The sequence below is a fragment of the Podarcis muralis genome, chromosome 14 (genome assembly GCF_964188315.1).
Source record: "Podarcis muralis chromosome 14, rPodMur119.hap1.1, whole genome shotgun sequence".
NCBI lineage: Eukaryota > Metazoa > Chordata > Lepidosauria > Squamata > Lacertidae > Podarcis > Podarcis muralis.
In genome coordinates, this window is record NC_135668.1 from 27,210,955 (window position 1) to 27,228,267 (window position 17,313).

Consider the following 17,313-nt stretch of genomic DNA (forward strand, 5'->3'; position numbering starts at 1 on the left):
TCAGAAGGACAGAGGAAGGTTATCTGAGAAAAAGATACAAACTGTGAAGGAAATGTTGTTTTAAAAGTGGTTTATCATGCCTAATTCTACCCACAAGCACTTCTGTGCAACAGCTGCTGTGGATAGCAGAGGGAAAGAAAAAGGAAATGTGAGATTAAATTATAGCATGGAGTCCCTAGGGAGGCTGAGATCCTCGTTACAATTCAGTAGAGGCACTCAAACTAAGTTCATATCATTGACAAGCAGAGGTTTATAGAGCACCCAAAAGCTGGAATAAATTATTCCCGTATAACACACAAATGTGCATTTCTGGATTGCCACAAGGCTGCCACTCCTTTTACTTCTTTTTCTTTTCAAAAGCCCATTGCTATGAGAATACATCCCATAACATACCCAATGTTACACAATGCCTGCACTTATTTTCATTATAGTGGTGTTGCTGGGATGTCTGCCTCTTCAACTCTTCAATGCAAACAGTTTACAAAGCACTTTAACTTGCTGTGGTGTTTGCCTCCTAGGATGGTTCAAGGAAAAGGTTAAAATGGGTGTGATGTGACTGGCCAGTGAGAATGCAACTCCCAACTGACAAACCTCAACTCCCAACTCCCAACCTCAACTGACTTTCAAAACCTCCCACTCTATCTTTTACTCCCCCCTTGCATTCTCACTGGCCAATCACATCACACCCATTTTAACCCTTTCCTTGACCCATCCTAGGAGGCAAAAGCCACACTTGCTCTTTAAATTTCCTGAGTTTTTCTCAAAAGCAGCTTACGAGGAAGTATGGGGAAGCTGCTGTTTAAGAGATAATCTAGTTCAAAGTCCCAAAGGGCACAAGCTTGTTACATATGTGACCCAGCTTGTTGGGTTGGGAGAGAGGAAGAGGTTGTGCATAAGAACGTAAGAAGAGCCCAGATGGAGCAGGCCAAAAGCCCACCTTGTCCTGTTCTTACAGTGGTCAACCAGATACCTCTGGGAAGCCCACAAGCCGAACCTCAGCCCAACATCAGAGTGGGTGGGTATCCCAGTATGATGTTGGACCACAACTGCCATTGTCCCTAGCCAGCAGGACCAGCAGTCAGGGATGATGGGAGTTGTGTTCCAGCAGCATCTGGGGACCCTGTCCCTGCCTCCCAAGGCTAATAAAGGCTGATCTAAAAAGTAAAGTAACATTACCGTAAAAATTAAAAAAAATGTTCTTTCACATTTAATACTATACTGGAATGCATTTCTTTTAGGTAAATTATACACTGAACTATGTGTAGGTATTCAATAACTCTTGCTGCAGCCTGTTCCAAACCACATAACTTTTGTTATGTGTTTTATATTGTAATTTTATGTTGTGAACCACCCTGAGATCTATGGATGAATGGGAGTATACAAATTTAATAAATGGGAATGAATGAATTAACTGCGCTCTCTCAACTGTCCATGGCAGCCAGCAGCAATTTGCTGTAACTAGCCCCAAGTTTGAAGAGACTGTAAAAAGCTCTGCAGCAAACTCCTTGGGAGAAACAGTGAAACCAGGATACACAGAACACCGAAGGGTGCCGCATGCTTACTAAGTACCTGTTTTGTTCTCCTGAACATTGGCAACGGGCTGTTGGGACTGCTGGCTTTTGAAGACAATCTGCTGTTCTGTATTGTCAGGAGTGCCTTAGGCCGCTCAAACAGATCTTGCCGCAGCACAGGAAATCCACTATAACTGAAAAAGAAGGGAGACGCCATCTTATTTTATTTACTTATGCCCCAACACCATACAGAGGGCTTTGGGCCATGATGCTGCTTTGACTACAACTGATATTTTCGTGGGCTACAGTTTTATTATAGGAGTAAAAAATTGAATAGAGAACACATAAGCTTGCTGTACTTTCTTTGTTTTTTCAAGTAAAAACCCTGACCGGGGGTGGGGGGGCAGAAAGAAAAAGACATCCTTCAAGCATTTATTTACTGAGCGGAATCAGCATATAGTGGTTCAGTAACTGACCATATTTGGCCCTCTGACAATTGCTGTCCATCTTCATAATTGAGACAACTAAGAGATGAGGAGGGATGAATGGAGGGACTTACAAAGTTGCCTGGTACTGAGTCTGGGCTATGGTCATTACTCTTACTGGCTGTGGGTCTCTGGGAAGTGTGTGTCTTAGGCAGAGCAGGATCTTTCCAGTCATGTGTTGCCTGGTCCTTGGAGATAGAACCTTCTGCACACAAAGCATGCGCTCTGCCACCAAACTATGAAATTGCCGTGAAAAATGGACTAAATGACAGGTTAACTTGGGCCCCCTCTTCTTTGTATGACCCTTCAGTAAAACTCTTTCTTGAGCAGAGATCTATATACTCACTTAAGGCTGAGTATTTAAGTAAGGATTTTTATTTTTTTTAGTGTGCTATTCAATTAGAGTGACAACTTCATTAGTATTGACTGCATTTATGCCATGAACATCTGAAAAGCTTATTTAGTTTCTAACGAACAAAGAAAGAGCAGAAGCCCATAAAAATCAATATTGACCTGCAAACTCATTTGAAAGAGAAAATTAGATTGCTGGATTTTTTAAAAAAGGACTTTCAGGAAGACCAAAAGAAACAAACAAACCCACCAACCACCAATTGGTGGTTGTCAAAATAAGCAAAGGTCTGGTGTTCAATCTGGGGAGTGGATGGTGGGTGAGATACACACACACACACACACACACATATATATATATTGTTTAGGCCAGGTATAGCTATTACCTTCTACTGGTACAGCAGGTTTGACACATAAAATACTTTGCAGCCAGCACAACTTAGGGACCAGCATTTTGTCAGGATTCTTGCCACATTCCAAAGGGTTACCTGTACTGTGATGGAACTTCTTCTCCATTGGGAAGGTGGGGGATCTCTGGGGGAGTTATGAAAACCGTGTGCTCACTCTTGTATGATTCATCCAGTTCTATAAGCCGCGTGTCACCCGTCCTATCCATATCTACCTGCATAAAATAGTTTTAAAATGTATTTTATCTCAAGTACAACATATGCTCACATTTTGGAAGCAGGGTATTGTTCATACAATGGTGTGTAGAAAAAACAGTTGCCAATGATACAGTAACATTAGGGTTTTTACAATCAAGTGGAATGAAATTTTTATGAAACATTTAGATAATGTTTCCTGTGTTTTACTGCCATTATTTGCAATTCCCCCACCTTCGGTCTCCAATCTCTTTAAAAAAAGAAAAAGGAAAGAAAAAGGCTGCGTCTTGGACTTCTTTTGAAGAAATTTAGCAATTCAGTATAAAGATGAGAGGGTTGTTTTCCGCATACTGCTTTCAAAGGCTTTGTTGGTCTCAAGTGATATCCCTTTCATAGAATATTGTCATGCCTTGTTTATCTTGGAAGTGATTCCAGCAGTCAGCTTCTCACAAAAAGTGATATTTTTCAGCTGCTCATTTTATGCTATATGTAGAACAAGGAGACAGGACTAGCTTGGTTAAGCATGTTTCAGTGTGAGTGTGTGTTTATGTAATAAATACATTGTCATGACACACAATGAACATACTTAACCAAGCTAGTCCTGTTTCCTTGCTCTGCATAGGAAAACCACTGCTCCCTCTGTAAAAAGCCAATTTCCTCACAGGATCCTATGTCAGGGAAGGCTGCCTACTGCCGAGGAGCTCCCCCCCCCCCTTCTTGCAGCAGAATTGTCTATAATCAATAAAATGGCACTTGAGCTGGCCATCTTTCTAGCATATGGCAGGAAAGAAATGGCCAATTTCCATAGTTGCTGAATTTCTCTCAGGTGTGTGACATGCGCTTTATGTTGCAACAATTAAGTCAAGGGTACACCTGCAAAAAAGCAAAAGCCACCATCTTCAGGACGTTTTGCAGTTTTCAGGAATTTTAGGGGCACATTAGTGCCAGACTGAGTGTCAGCTGTGAAGATGTCAACTATATGGACACTGACAGATTTAATAAACTCTTTGGTATCAGAGCCAATTAGATCAGTCTTTGCCAACATCGTGCTCTCCAAATGCTGCTGATCAACAACTCCCATCAGCGACAGTGGGCAGTGTGGGGCCATGAGAGCCACTCTAAATTACCTAGAGTTGCCAAATCCTATGTTAGCAGAGTGTGTGTTGTCAGACATGGTTCAATGGAGAAGTATGTCAGCCACACTTACTTTATTTACACAGTCATCAAAAAATGCAAGACTTGCATCTTTATCACTGACAAAGGAGCATTCTTCAATGAAGCGAATGAACATTTGTGTCTTGGTCATCATAGTGTAAAACTTCTGATGTGAACGGTCACGGCTTTTTAAGAACCCTATAAAGTTAAAACAAAAACCCAACATTTGATGTTATAAACGTGGTTGGCAGGGAAAGCAAAGAACATATACTCCACTAAGAAAAGGAAATTAAATAAACATTCCATATGGGGTCCCCGCTACCATCGTCAGGAGCCACAAAAGTGCAAGAAACTCAAAGTCTTGTTGAAAAACCTCCAAAAACTAGACAACGAATTTAGCCTAAAGCTTAAGTACTTAAGCCTAGGTGAAACCATGGTAGGAATTCCAAGGGATGTTAAATGAACTGCAGGAAGATACTGAAATACTGCCTGGGCCTAAAACAGACAGGTATGCATTCACAGAGTCATAGAATTATGGGGCTGGAAGGATCATCTAGTCCAACCCTCTACAATGCAGGAATCACAGCTAAAGAATCTGTGACAGAAGGCCATCCAACCTGTTTAAAGGTAAAGGTAAAGGTACCCCTGCCCATACGGGCTAGTTGTGACCGACTCTAGGGTTTGCGCACTCATCTCGCTCTAGAGGCTGGGAGCCGGCACTGTCCGAAGACACACTTCTGGGTCACGTGGCCAGCGTGACGAAGCTGCACTGGCGAGCCAGCACCAGCGCAGCACACGGAAATGCCGTTTACCTTCCCGCCGGAGCGGTCCCTATTTATCTACTTGCACTTAGGGGTGCTTTCGAACTGCTAGGTGGGCAGGAGCAGGGAGCGAACGGCGGGAGCTCACCCCGCCGCGGGGATTCGAACCACCGACCTTACGATCAGCAAGTCCTAGGCACTGAGGTTTTACCCACAGCACCACCCGCGTCCAACCTGTTTAAACACCTGCAATTCAACTAAGTGTTATTTTCAATGGGTCTACTCTGAGTAAAACTTAGTTGGATGCAATCCCTTTACAGCTTCCCCCTTGCCAGTCATTTAAACCAAGCTACAAACTGGAGGAAGGTATAACAGTCTGCTCCTTTACCTTGCAGCTCAAATAAGGAACTTGCATCTGTTGCTGTTTCAGAAGGTGCTTGGGTAATGGGTCTTAGATATGACCTGTAACCTTTTAGGATAGAGGCCATGAAACAGAGAAACGCCTCCTGGATTTCCACATCTAACAGATGCAGCTTCTCCCCTGAATGGAAATCATAGTCATTCATAGCCAGCTCCATCAGTGCGTCATCTCTTGGTCTTTGCTGCACTGTGAATAAAAGGACGAAATATGAAAACATTCCCAGTATTGAGTTAGCATTTCCTTTCTGCTCCACAGGGCTTACTTCATTATCCCACCTTGCTAAGTTACTTATGCTACTTATAAGTGGCAAGCATTATTGCCTGTCTCTTTCTGTCAAGATGATTCAAGACCAATAAACTTATTTGCATCCTCAATGTGTTATTCAGAAGCGCGTAGCATACAGTCACAAATGGAGGCAAGTTTAATTTTGCTTCAAGAACTGAGACACCAAAGAATGCATATCCTACCATCCCCAATGACTACCAAACACTTATATTGGCTGTCTGGACAGCCTCTCTGTGACATTAGAACAGCTGCCAGGCTAACATGGCCCACCCTGACATCAGAGCACATCAACTAAGAGAGGCTGGGAAAGCAGAAGGGAGAGACACAGAGGAAGCAAGCATAAGGTAGGGAATGCAGAGCAACCAGGAGGGAGGTTTGGCAATACTAATATCCCATCTTACTGGTGGCCTCTTCACTAGTTCCCTAGATCTGGTTTAAATAGTGGGATACAGCTATTAGCTATGGCAGAGAAGGATGCAAATCACTAGTCTCCAAGATAGACAAAAGACTCAGACAAGCACATTTACTTTTTGCAGAAAAGGCGTCGCTATGGAAACTATGACAGAATTAGTCTGCGTGAAAACACAGTGATATGCACATAGAAAAAGACAATTTATGTAAGCTTTTGAAATGCATACATCAGTTAGTGATATAGCTTAAGCCCCCAGGGTGAAATCTGCCAAGGACTGCTCCTGTGTGACTCCTGGTTATTTCAGTGGAATTTGCATGTGGCTCTTGATGCACACTTATATCACCTCAGTGGAATAATAAAGGGCTCAAGAGAAATAACATTTTTAATAAAGGAAACCACTGTAGATACCTCTGCTCTGAGCAAGAGTCTAACAGATCTTATGAATTTATCTATTATATCAATATGCTATAGTTCCTCCAAAACAACAAAAACTGGGTACATGGTTCTCCCCTCCCCCAATTTTATCACCACATTGTCCCTGTGAGGTACGGTAGGTCAGGCTGACAGATATCAACTGGCCCAAGGTCACCCAGGGAGCTTCACGGCTGAATAGGGATTTCAAATGTGGTCCCTCTGGTACTAGTCCAGCACTTTGACCAGTACACCATACTGGCTTTCTAAATGCATTTATTTATGTTTATCAATAAATAAGAAACAAAAATAAAATATAAAGCAGCAAGAATGTTCATTGTAGCAGAGGTAGTATAAAACAGAATGTATTTAAAGTGCAATTTAAATGCCTGGGTGAATAAAAAGGTGTCAGGCACATGACATTTTTAATATTTGCAAATAATTTTTATTTGATTTTCAAAGCTGGACATTTTAACAAGCCCAGCTTTTCAAATACTTAACATTTATGCAACCTATTAAACAGTAATTCACAGAAGTTCCAGAAAGGTAGCCTTGTTTGTTGTTTGTGCTGCAACAGACTTTTGTGGGACTTTAAAGACTAACAGATTTATTATGGCATAATGATTTGTTTAGCATTTAAGATGCCACAAGTCTCTTAGTCTAATTTTGTCAAAAATCATTGGAAAATTTCAAAATAATGAAAAACCTATTGTGATTTTGTCTGGGTTCCTCTAGGCAAGCATGGCTGGTTGAGCGCTAAACTGAGCTATGGTCCTTTCCCAAATCACTATCTGTTCCATCTGCATAGAATAAGGAACACCATATGTTTCTCCCCTCTTCAAAGACAGCTTTTTCACTGGATTCCCTGAAGTCCACTCCTGCTAAGTAGCACAACAGCTTAACCATCTTAAAGCATGAACGACTACAACAAGCCACTGCATATGCCAATCTCTGTGTCATTTTCCCCACTTACATTCTGCTAGCTGCTGATACAAGTTATTTAGAGTGTTCATCAGGTTTTTACAGGGTTTCTTTGGTAAGATCTTCCATGCAATATTTCTCTTATCTCCTGGTCTGGAATAAAAACAGAGGTATTATGCAAAACATGGTATTTTGAAAATACAAAGCAACAGCTAAAAAGTGTACACATAAACGGTTATCTAGGTATGGAAATCTTTATTTATAGATGGCAGTGTATTTTTAAATATGCTTGTGAAAAGATGACATCTGGCAAAGTGTCCTTCACTGCACTCGGATTATTCAAGCTTCTGCTCTCCTCTGTTGCTGTTGGAAACCTTGCAAGCATGATTTCCCTCCTCCTCACTTCTTTCTGTGGGAAGCACCCAACATACTGTTTGTTTCTATTAATATTTTAAATCTTATCTGGTCCTCTGCTTCCATACTAATTGATTCAGTTTCTCATCTCTCAATTCCCAGCCTTGTTGCCTCGGCTGATGGTTTCGTTTCAGTATTTCCTTGAAGCATGTGAGAGTCCTAAATATCTGATACCCTGACACCTGTATGGCACACTCATAACAGCTTACTAATATTTTGGTTTGGACACGAGTAAAGTTAAACAACCACTCCTGCTCTCCTTTTTATAACTGCAATTGTTCCACAGCAGGCATGTCTAAAGTCCGTCTCGGGGGCCTAATCCAGCCCGCCGGCGGTCGGTTTAATCCGGCCCCTGTGGCAGTTTATTTCCTGAGGTAATACCCTAAAAAAAGCTCAACAACTTCAATCCTATTCAATCCTTAAAAAAGGTTAACAACTTTGGTTGGCCATTTGGTCGGCCCTCATGGCCCTTCACTTCATCAAATCTGGCCCTCTTTGAAAAGTTTGGACACCACTACAGCATAATGACTAGGCTGTGCCTCAGGCAGGGGCATTGGAGCTTTGGTGGTGAACAGAATGACTGGCTGTGAATGAGCTGGGTTGCCTTTCTCCTAGCCCCACAATTTGGCCAATCACAGTGGCTGGGAAGAGGGCAGCTCATGTGGGTGGTGAACTGGAGTAGGAACAGCCCTGCTCCTGCTTAATATAGGCGAGAGGAGCCCAAAAAGCAGCTTAGTTTGTTACTTTTCTCCTCTATGCAACTGCTGTGGCTATCTAGCCGTAGCTGGTTTATAGTAACGCTCTGCCTGGTCTCATTAGGGTTTCTTGCAATACAGCTACATAAATTTTGCCATGCACTTAAGATGACAGGGCCAGGAAGTAACTGAACTTCCCTCCCAGACTGATCAGGCAGGGGGCAAGAGTTCATTTTTCTCCCAGCAAAGGTTCGCAAGCAGTTGCTTTTGGCACTGATGGTGGATTAAAGTCACAACTGGTGCAGGGATAAGGAAAGGCCACAAACCATTCTGGGGAGGCCATAAAAGGAACTCAAGAAACTGCACAACAACAAGGACCAGGCAGTGAGTCCAGCATTCTGTTCTCAGAATGGCCACTCTTTCCCCTCAGGGTTACCCAGCAGTAAGGTGGGTGAAGAATATGGACTGTCGGCAACAACTGTCTTGTCCCTCTCTTCTCTGCTAAATAATGGGAAAGTTGTGGCCTGCTCTATACCCAACTCTTGGTGTGCATTTCAGTGATTCTTCACCCAACAAAAGTTCTCAAGATCCTTTAAGGCAACAGTCAGGGGAGCCAGTGGCCCTTCAAATTTTGTTGGACTCCAGCTCCCATAAGCCCCAGTCAACATGGTCAATGGCCAAAGACATTGGGACCCGGGGTCCAACAACATTTGGAAGCCCGCTAATTCCTCACCCATACTTTAAGGGAAAACAGTTATATAAGGCTTATGCAGTGGTACCTTGGTTCTCAAATGCCTTGGTACTCAAACAACTTGGAACCGTAAACCTGGAAGTAAATGTTCTGGTTTGTGAACTTTTTTTGGAAGCCAAATCTGCTCCATTTTGAGTGCCACACTTCTGTTTCGAGTGTTACGCTGAGGTCTGTCTGTTTTTGCTATTTATTTTGCATTTTTGTTTTTGTGGTTTTTATGTTTTATTTTTGTGACTGTGTGGAACCCAGTTCAGCTACTGATTGATTGTGTGACTGTAGTACATTGTTTATTGCTTTCATTTTATGGATCAATGGTCTCGTTAGATAGTAAAATTCATGTTAAATTGCTGTTTTGGGGTTGTTTTTAAAAGTGTGGAACAGATTAATCCATTTTGCATTACTTTCTATGGGAAAGTATGCTTTAGTTTTGGAACACTTTGGTTTTGGAATGGACTTCTGGAATAGATTAAATTTGAGAACCAAGGTACCCACTGTATATGACATTCACTTTTGACAAATGATGCAGAAATGCTCGCTTAATTCCATGTCCTTGATGGCACAAGTTCCCCCTTCCCAAGTCATCAGTGAGATTACCAAGATAAACCATGTTTATATACTCCAAGAGAATTGCAAGTTGAGAGCAGTTAAATTAGTAACAACACTGGAACTTGCCCATGAAATTTGTTTCCTTTATTTTACAAACACATTTCCTCTGTACTCTTCCCCGCTAAGGAAGACTGCAAAGTCTAGACCACCAAGAACTGCAGAAAACTAATCTCAGTTCTGCTTTCAGGGTGTGTGGTCTTTAAGAAGCACCCTTTGTTCACATGAGCTTTAAGTACTGTTTTTAGGAAAGCTAACTGCCTTCCACAGTACTATGAGGATTAGTGAGACTATTTGCAAATTACTTAGAATGTGTTTCATGTATTGGCAAAGGCAAAGTGCTGAGGTACCCAATTTGTCTGTGCGATCTACTGATGCATGATTTCTACAGCAAGGAAGTGCAAGAAGAGAAACTTAGGGTGACGAGGTTAGGTTGCACTTGCAGGTTTATTCCTTCATAACTGTAGCACCATTGTAGGTGGTATAGTGGTAAAACAGGTGAATCAACAGCTGGAATGTGTGGAGCTCAATACATGGCTTTATACTCCCAGCCTCAGTCCCAATATGAAGGTATTACTGTACTGGTTTACATTACTCGGCTATTCTAAGGGTCCCTGAGATAAAATACACGTAGACACTTGAAATGCACCATATACATGCTAGGTAACCGTAACCATTAAGTGTGACTTGTATGCCTCAATGAGCCATCATAAATTTAATGCCATAGATCATCACCTCTGACACAATGATTTTCAGAGGAATCAGATCACAAGTTCAGCTGCAAGTCATCCGGTGCTGTGTAATCAAGTGATGCAAATGTGAAAGGACTTGCAGTTTCTGGTAAGCAGAACTAGATGAGGTAGGAAACAAAAATTCACCACTGTGCCTTCTGCTGAACTATTACAAAATCACACAGAAAAGTTCTCAATGCTTACTGTGAAATGGTGTTTGTATCTAGGTCAACGCAGCTAACATCTGGTGGAGGGTCATAGAGATCAAAGTATCTTGAGTCAATTCCTACTATGAATGGACACGGCGCACTCAAAACATCTGCCAGGGCTAGAGGGCAGAGAGGAATGTACGGGCAGGGCCAGTGGAAAGGAAATATCATCTTTAAAAAAGAGAAAAGAATGTATGCATTGTATATAAGCAAACAATTGTGCTTCAAGTTAAGATAACAATCACAGACCATTTTCCACATATGAAGCACTTTCACCGTGAACATTCCCTGCAGATTTCAATTAATGTCAGTGCAATGTTGTAGGGAAAATGCAACAACTCCTATACTTTAAAATGCTAACTACTAGGAGACAGACAAAGGGACAATCCTCCAGGCAGTGATGGCTGGGGCACATTGGGATGGGTAGGGTGGAAAGCCGGGAGCCCAAACAGTAGGTGGAGCCCAGAGCCAATGATAGGCAGCCAACTAACTCTCGTGCCATCCCTAACCTCTTCACTGATGAGTTGTACAAAGGCAACACTGAGACTAAGTAGGAGGAATGCTGACAGTCAGTGCCACCCTCTTACTTACTTTCTTATGTATAGGGAGGGGAGAGGGGTACAGGAATAGAGGAAGCAGTCTTATACTGAATCAGACCAATGGGTCTGCCTAGCTCTACACTGTCTAAATTGACAGGCAGCAGCTCCCCAGGGCCCTTCCCCCACTGCAGTGTACAAAACATTTACAGATGTGACACAAATCACTGCACACTGAGGTTAGAAGGGCTGTGCCCCATTCGCCCTAATGGACCACTGCCTTCAGGGAGCTTTCCTGTGCAACCCCTGTTGAAATGAATGGGAGAGGACTCTGATTTACTTCAATGGAACTTGTACAGAATAACTTCCTGAAGGACTGTGCCCAAGGATTGTTACACTCGCAGCAGCCCATCTGCATAAACATCATTGGAAGGTTAAAAAAAAAAACCCACCACCACCACGAAAAAAAGCTAAATATTTAACACATGACCCCCAGCACGGAGCAGAGGCCAGGACCCAAAGGATGACAAAGCCTTATGCATGGGGCTTGTGCTAGCTCAGAGGAATTTTTGACTTTATTTCTTTGAACAATTGACCTTCATGCTGTGTGATAAACAGCGTTTGAAACACCCCCTCGGTTTGACATGCAGCTGGTGTTCAAGCAAAAACAGTCTAAAGCCCCTGGGTCCACAGAACCATTTCTATGCAGCTGTGGATCCTGGTCATTGTGGCAAAGATAAAAGATACATACCAGTTCATTTCACACTTGAGCAAATAGGGAATGTTACTAATAAATACCGGGGAAAGTATTAAGTTCCTAGGACCAGGACACCCTATAGCCATTTAACTGGATAAAAACAAATGCTACTTACAGAGACAAGTGCTTCTGTTACACTGGTAAGGACTGACGGTCGTAAAGAATGGATAAGGATTTTATGCTCCGTCACCGCAAATACAAGGAGAGTTACTGCATTCTCTGGTCCAAGGTTCTGCAGAAGAGCAGAAAACTTGCCACCACTGTCAGACAAAGACAATAAAATGGACTGATAAATATTATTTATTGATTACAATGCTACCCTGCCTCCTAGGTGCTATTTTGTCTTTACCACAACACAATACGTCAGCACCATTTTACTAGCGCAAGGTCCTCCACTATTCAGCCCTGCAGCTCAGCAAGGATTTGAATCCAAGACCCTGTGGTTTAAGTCCAACAGCCTAACCGAAGGACGGTCAACATGGCGCATTTCCAAATGCTGTGGATTGCAGCTGTGGATTACAGCTCCCACCCCCCTGTCCACTAACCATGCTGGATGGGGTTGATGGGAGCTGTAGTTCAAATCATCAGGAAGGTTGGTTACTTTGGCCCTAATCACAAAACCACAGTGGCTATTAAATAATTATTGCAAGTAATGTAAGAATAACACAGAGCTGAAAATACAGAAAAGCAGACGTTTTGGATTTAGCACTGCCACAAGTCTTCCTTTCTTCTCTACATGCATTGTAGTACAGTACACAACAGGAGAAAGTTATTGTGATGAACTGAAGGGCAGCAGAAACAAGATGGGACAAGCTGTTTATAGTTCCTAGTGAATTAGTTCTCACTAAATTATTGAAAAAAAGTATTTCAAAAACTTTCAGTGTTTTTCAGCAAAATGTTAAAGAAACAAGGGAAGAAACTCATTTCTATTACTCCAAATATTTATATTGTCTTCTTGTCTCACAATCAGTAATTTTTCAATCAACCCCTCTTCCCATCCTTCAGATAATGCATTACTTTTAAAATGTTATTTTTACTTGCCTCAGTGGTAGAGGTGATGATATGGGCTGACTAAGAATCAGACTGTCATGAGGCGACAGCTATAAAAACATAACATAAAGGTAGATTTTTATATTTACATGATATTTTAGACATCAGATAATACATTACTAAAGAAAAGTTTAAGAAAAGAAGCAATTTCAGATCACTGTCTGGTATTGGACTTCTAAACCATACATGAAAAAAGTAACAGTATTGTGGTGATCACATAAGTATACACAGGAAATAGTCATTAGTTCATAGAAGGGATCCCTACTATTTATTTCATTTACACAAAAATTAAAGACTTCAACATATATTTGGAAAACACTGTTGACAGGTCTAACAGTCTTAACTACGTACTATTTTAGTAAACATTAATTACCCTCGCAGAATTAATACTGTTGTCCCATCCATAGCAAGCTGGTTTTAAAGTATGCATACCCTTAATGTTAATATTTTTAAGTAAGCTTCAATTGAAAAAGAGGTTATGGCTCAATTTCAAAGTCTCAAGCAGTTTAACCTAGCACTGGTCTGTTTACTTGCAAGCTAGCTAAATTATTTAATACAGGTATCATCTTCCCAAAGATTTCTTCAAAAACACGCTTGAGGAAGCCCACAAAAGCATCAGAATTATAAGACAGAAAAACTTCTCCTTTTAAGAGAAGGATTAAGAGTTCACTTATACAGTCATGCACTGAGTGGCAAACAAATAGCAAATTAACTTTCAGGCTCTGTAACCAATAAATGCATTCTATAGCCTTACATATTGTGCTCGCTTGCAAGTTTGCTTCTGTGTAAATCCACTTTCTTTTGTCAGGTATAAAATAGCATAGAATCAAGCAGCAGCTTCAGTTGGTGGTGGTGGGGTTTTAATGGAGGAAATACTCAGTGGAGAAGATTTACCTTCTTCCCACAATGCTGCAGTTTTTAACTGCCCCCACCCTGGCTGGTATGAACACTTTGAAAAACTGCAGACCACACCAACCTCCTACATTGCATCAAGTATGGCCTACTGAAACCTCTTAAATTTTGGAGCACACAATAGATTTTTTAAAAATTGTGAATATCATTATTTACTGAGTATTCCAAAACATACATACAAATACAACAAGGGTAGATCTCTTAAACCAACAACAAAAATAAATACACATACAACTTGGCACATGTCCAACAAAATTCAATCTATATAGAAACCTCACATTTGTTCCACCTGACCCCAAATGAAATACCAGGATCAAGACCAAAGATACTGTGGTGGCAGATCTGTATAATCAATTTTAATGAATCCAGTAAGGGCAGACCCCTGCAATAGCCTTGAATCCTTGACATGATTAAGCTGGCAAAGGGATACGTAACTTTTGAGCAGGGAAGAAAAATGCATATTGTTGCAAAAGCTCAGCAACTCTTTTCTGTTGCTGCCTCCCCACCAATTGTCCAGAGGATACCCTCTCACCAGGTAGATTCAGCATGTCAAATTCCATGCCAAAAGGACAAAATTGTCTTGATTTAATGACAAATAGAATGTTCATGCTGTAAAAGTCTGCTTCCTTAAATATACAGCTGCTCTTGTGGCTATAAATCACGAGTTGGCACTTTGAGAAAGATCTCTACACATGAAAATACAACACTGTGCCCCTTAACCAGGATTTTAACTGGCATCGAAGAAAAGGATGCAGGACCTTCTCTAGATCTTAACACACAAGAAACAGCCCTCAGAAGTTTAGGTTATTTGGTACAGAAAGGGGAGTAACATCACAGCTGCACACAGGTGGGTGCTTGAGTTTAGAATTTTCTCAACTTTACCTCTTCAACTTTATCTCAACAGCAAGGATGGGGAAGCTGTGGCCCTCCAACCATTGTGGAACTCCAAACCCCATCAGACCCAGCCAGCATCGTCAGTGGTCAGAGATAATAACAACAATAATTTATTATTTATACCCCATCTATCTGGCTGGGTTTCCCTAGCCACTGATGGGAGCTGGAGTCCAACAACAGTTGGGGGGGCCACAGGTTCCCCATCTGTGCTCTACAACTATTATGTCTTTTCTGGCATTTAAGACTACTTTTTAACCCAGGAAATTTTCTCAAAAGTCAGGGGTCGTCTTGTACACCAGCTACAGCAGCAGCTCCTGCAGCAACTCCCCACCAAAGGATAAAACGACAGCAAATTAAATCAGAGGACACCAAGCTCTCTAGATGAAGCAGAAATATGCTTGAAAATTGGCCCCAGAAGCCCCCAGCCACTGGAAAGTGGAGTGGATTTCCGTGTCGGACTGGAGACCGGTTTTTTAATTTTTTATTTGGTGTGCGTTGGAAGAGGGGTAGTCATATACGGCGAGTATATCCCAAACTCTATATTTTAACTGGAAAAGTTGGGGGGTCGTCTTATACGCCCAGTCGTCTTATACGCTGGAAAATATGGTAAATTTATACTCTACCTTTCCGCACAAGAAATGTAGGGTGGCTAGCAACGATAATATATGAATGCAAAATATTATCAACAATAAGAATTATATACAAATACAAAAAAGCAAAAGCAAAATACATATATATGGTTCACACATATCACTCTTAAACTTTAAAGAGTGCAACAACCAACAATGAATTGCATATATGAACGAGCCATCACAGATCAAACATTCATCTCAGAGAATCAGAGAATTGTAGAGTTGGAAGGAAACCCAAGGGTCATCTAGTCCAACTCCCTGCAATGCAGGAATCCTGCCCACAGCCGTACCTGGATGAGCTTGAACCACCGACCTTAACAGCAAGACGCACTGACCCATTGTGCCACTGGCATATTGCTTTTCAACTGAATGAGTTTACACAATCACCTGTAAAACCTTCATGTAATCTAGTGATGCATATACATGCATGAACCTGCTGAAACTAGAACAACATGTGGACAGTAAAGGGCAAATTTACACTTGCCTGGACTAAAATTCTTGGCCTCTGAGGGGATGGAAAAGGAACTTTGTGCATAAAGTGGGAAATATGCCTGTGAAAGAAGAAATAATTATTTCAGCTTAATAAATTTAATCCGTTTACAGAATACAGGATGCCAGTGTACATCCAGCATACAAAAAGCATTAAAACATTTTTTAGCAGATAGGATCTATTCAATTGTGTTTGTTTAAATCAGTGCAGAGTTTTCCATAATGACCTGTGTGTTCCATGGAGGCACAAAGAGTAGGGGAACAATTTAGCAACCTGCTGGGAACAGAAGTAGCTCTGCTAGCTTTCCAGCAGGTGGGTCACTACTGATTAGCAGGAGAGAAGAGGTGGCAGAGAGGTTGGTGGGGTGCAACGCACCACCAGGCAGACCAGATTGGATCTGCTGGTGCATTTGCACTGCACTGACCTCACCACTGCCTTGCTCACCCCCTTCCCAGTAAGCAACAATGACCCACCTGCTGAGAAACAAGCATAGTGATTCTGCCCCACCCAGGAAGTTTCTTGTTGGGAGTATCTCCTTATTCCAAGTTTGTTCCTGTATCATCAAACCATGATTTGGCATTATATCTAAATCAATCCATAGTTAAGATTACTTAAAACAGGTTTGGTGCAAGGTCTGACTCAAGCTAGCAATGAGCCCAGCTGGCTACTGGCTAGGCAGAATGCACTCTCAGCTGTGACCAGTGGCCAGTCTCAATTAATAAAATTGTTCTACAATAGCACTGATGTGAAATGGACAAAATATCCTACAGAACTTACTTCTCAATGGGCAGGACATGTGGACCAGAGATGGAATAACGATATAGAAAAGTAAGAAATTTCTTGAAAGCATCGAAGAATGGCCAGTGAGAAAGAAGGCAGATGCATTTATTCGTCTGGACTGTTTTGGAGCAAGCAGACTTCCCATCAGGAGTAGCCACTAAACCCAACTGAGATTTCTGCTTTTCTGTGAGATTCTCTTCAGAATAGGTTTCATAGAACTGTATCGCAGCACCATAGACCTGCAAACAACAAAATATGTGATTTAATGAACATGCTTGTTCTCCATGCGTTTGCTTCAGACCAAAGGCAAAGGACTCCAGAATATGTACATTTCTCAAATAGCTTTACTTTAATGTACTGCACTTCTTGAAATATTATGAAAACAATTTAAGCAACTCAGAGAACTAAATATGAACGTAAAAGTGCAATAAAAAGTTGTTTTGTGCATGCATGCAGCACTATAAGCAGTTTAAGGTTAATGAACAACTTCTTAAAAGTTGCAATGTGTTCCTGGGCAGGTGGCATAATGAGAGGCAATTAATGCCAC

General features: G+C 41.5%; 1 protein-coding gene across 3 annotated transcripts in view; it reads right to left on the bottom strand.

The window, feature by feature from the left end:
• Window positions 1–17,313, bottom strand: part of DENND4A (DENN domain containing 4A) — a 58,955-nt gene that overhangs the window by 23,314 nt on the left and 18,328 nt on the right. For all 3 annotated transcript variants that reach the window (XM_028705580.2, XM_028705579.2, XM_028705581.2), the window contains 10 exons: window positions 16,764–17,005; window positions 15,981–16,047; window positions 13,050–13,108; window positions 12,124–12,268; window positions 10,711–10,886; window positions 7,365–7,465; window positions 5,251–5,469; window positions 4,154–4,299; window positions 2,833–2,966; window positions 1,570–1,705 (listed from right to left, as the gene is read on the bottom strand). In XM_028705580.2, coding sequence (XP_028561413.2) covers window positions 1,570–1,705; window positions 2,833–2,966; window positions 4,154–4,299; window positions 5,251–5,469; window positions 7,365–7,465; window positions 10,711–10,886; window positions 12,124–12,268; window positions 13,050–13,108; window positions 15,981–16,047; window positions 16,764–17,005 — 1,425 coding nt within the window. The remainder of the gene's footprint in view (window positions 1–1,569; window positions 1,706–2,832; window positions 2,967–4,153; window positions 4,300–5,250; window positions 5,470–7,364; window positions 7,466–10,710; window positions 10,887–12,123; window positions 12,269–13,049; window positions 13,109–15,980; window positions 16,048–16,763; window positions 17,006–17,313) is intronic.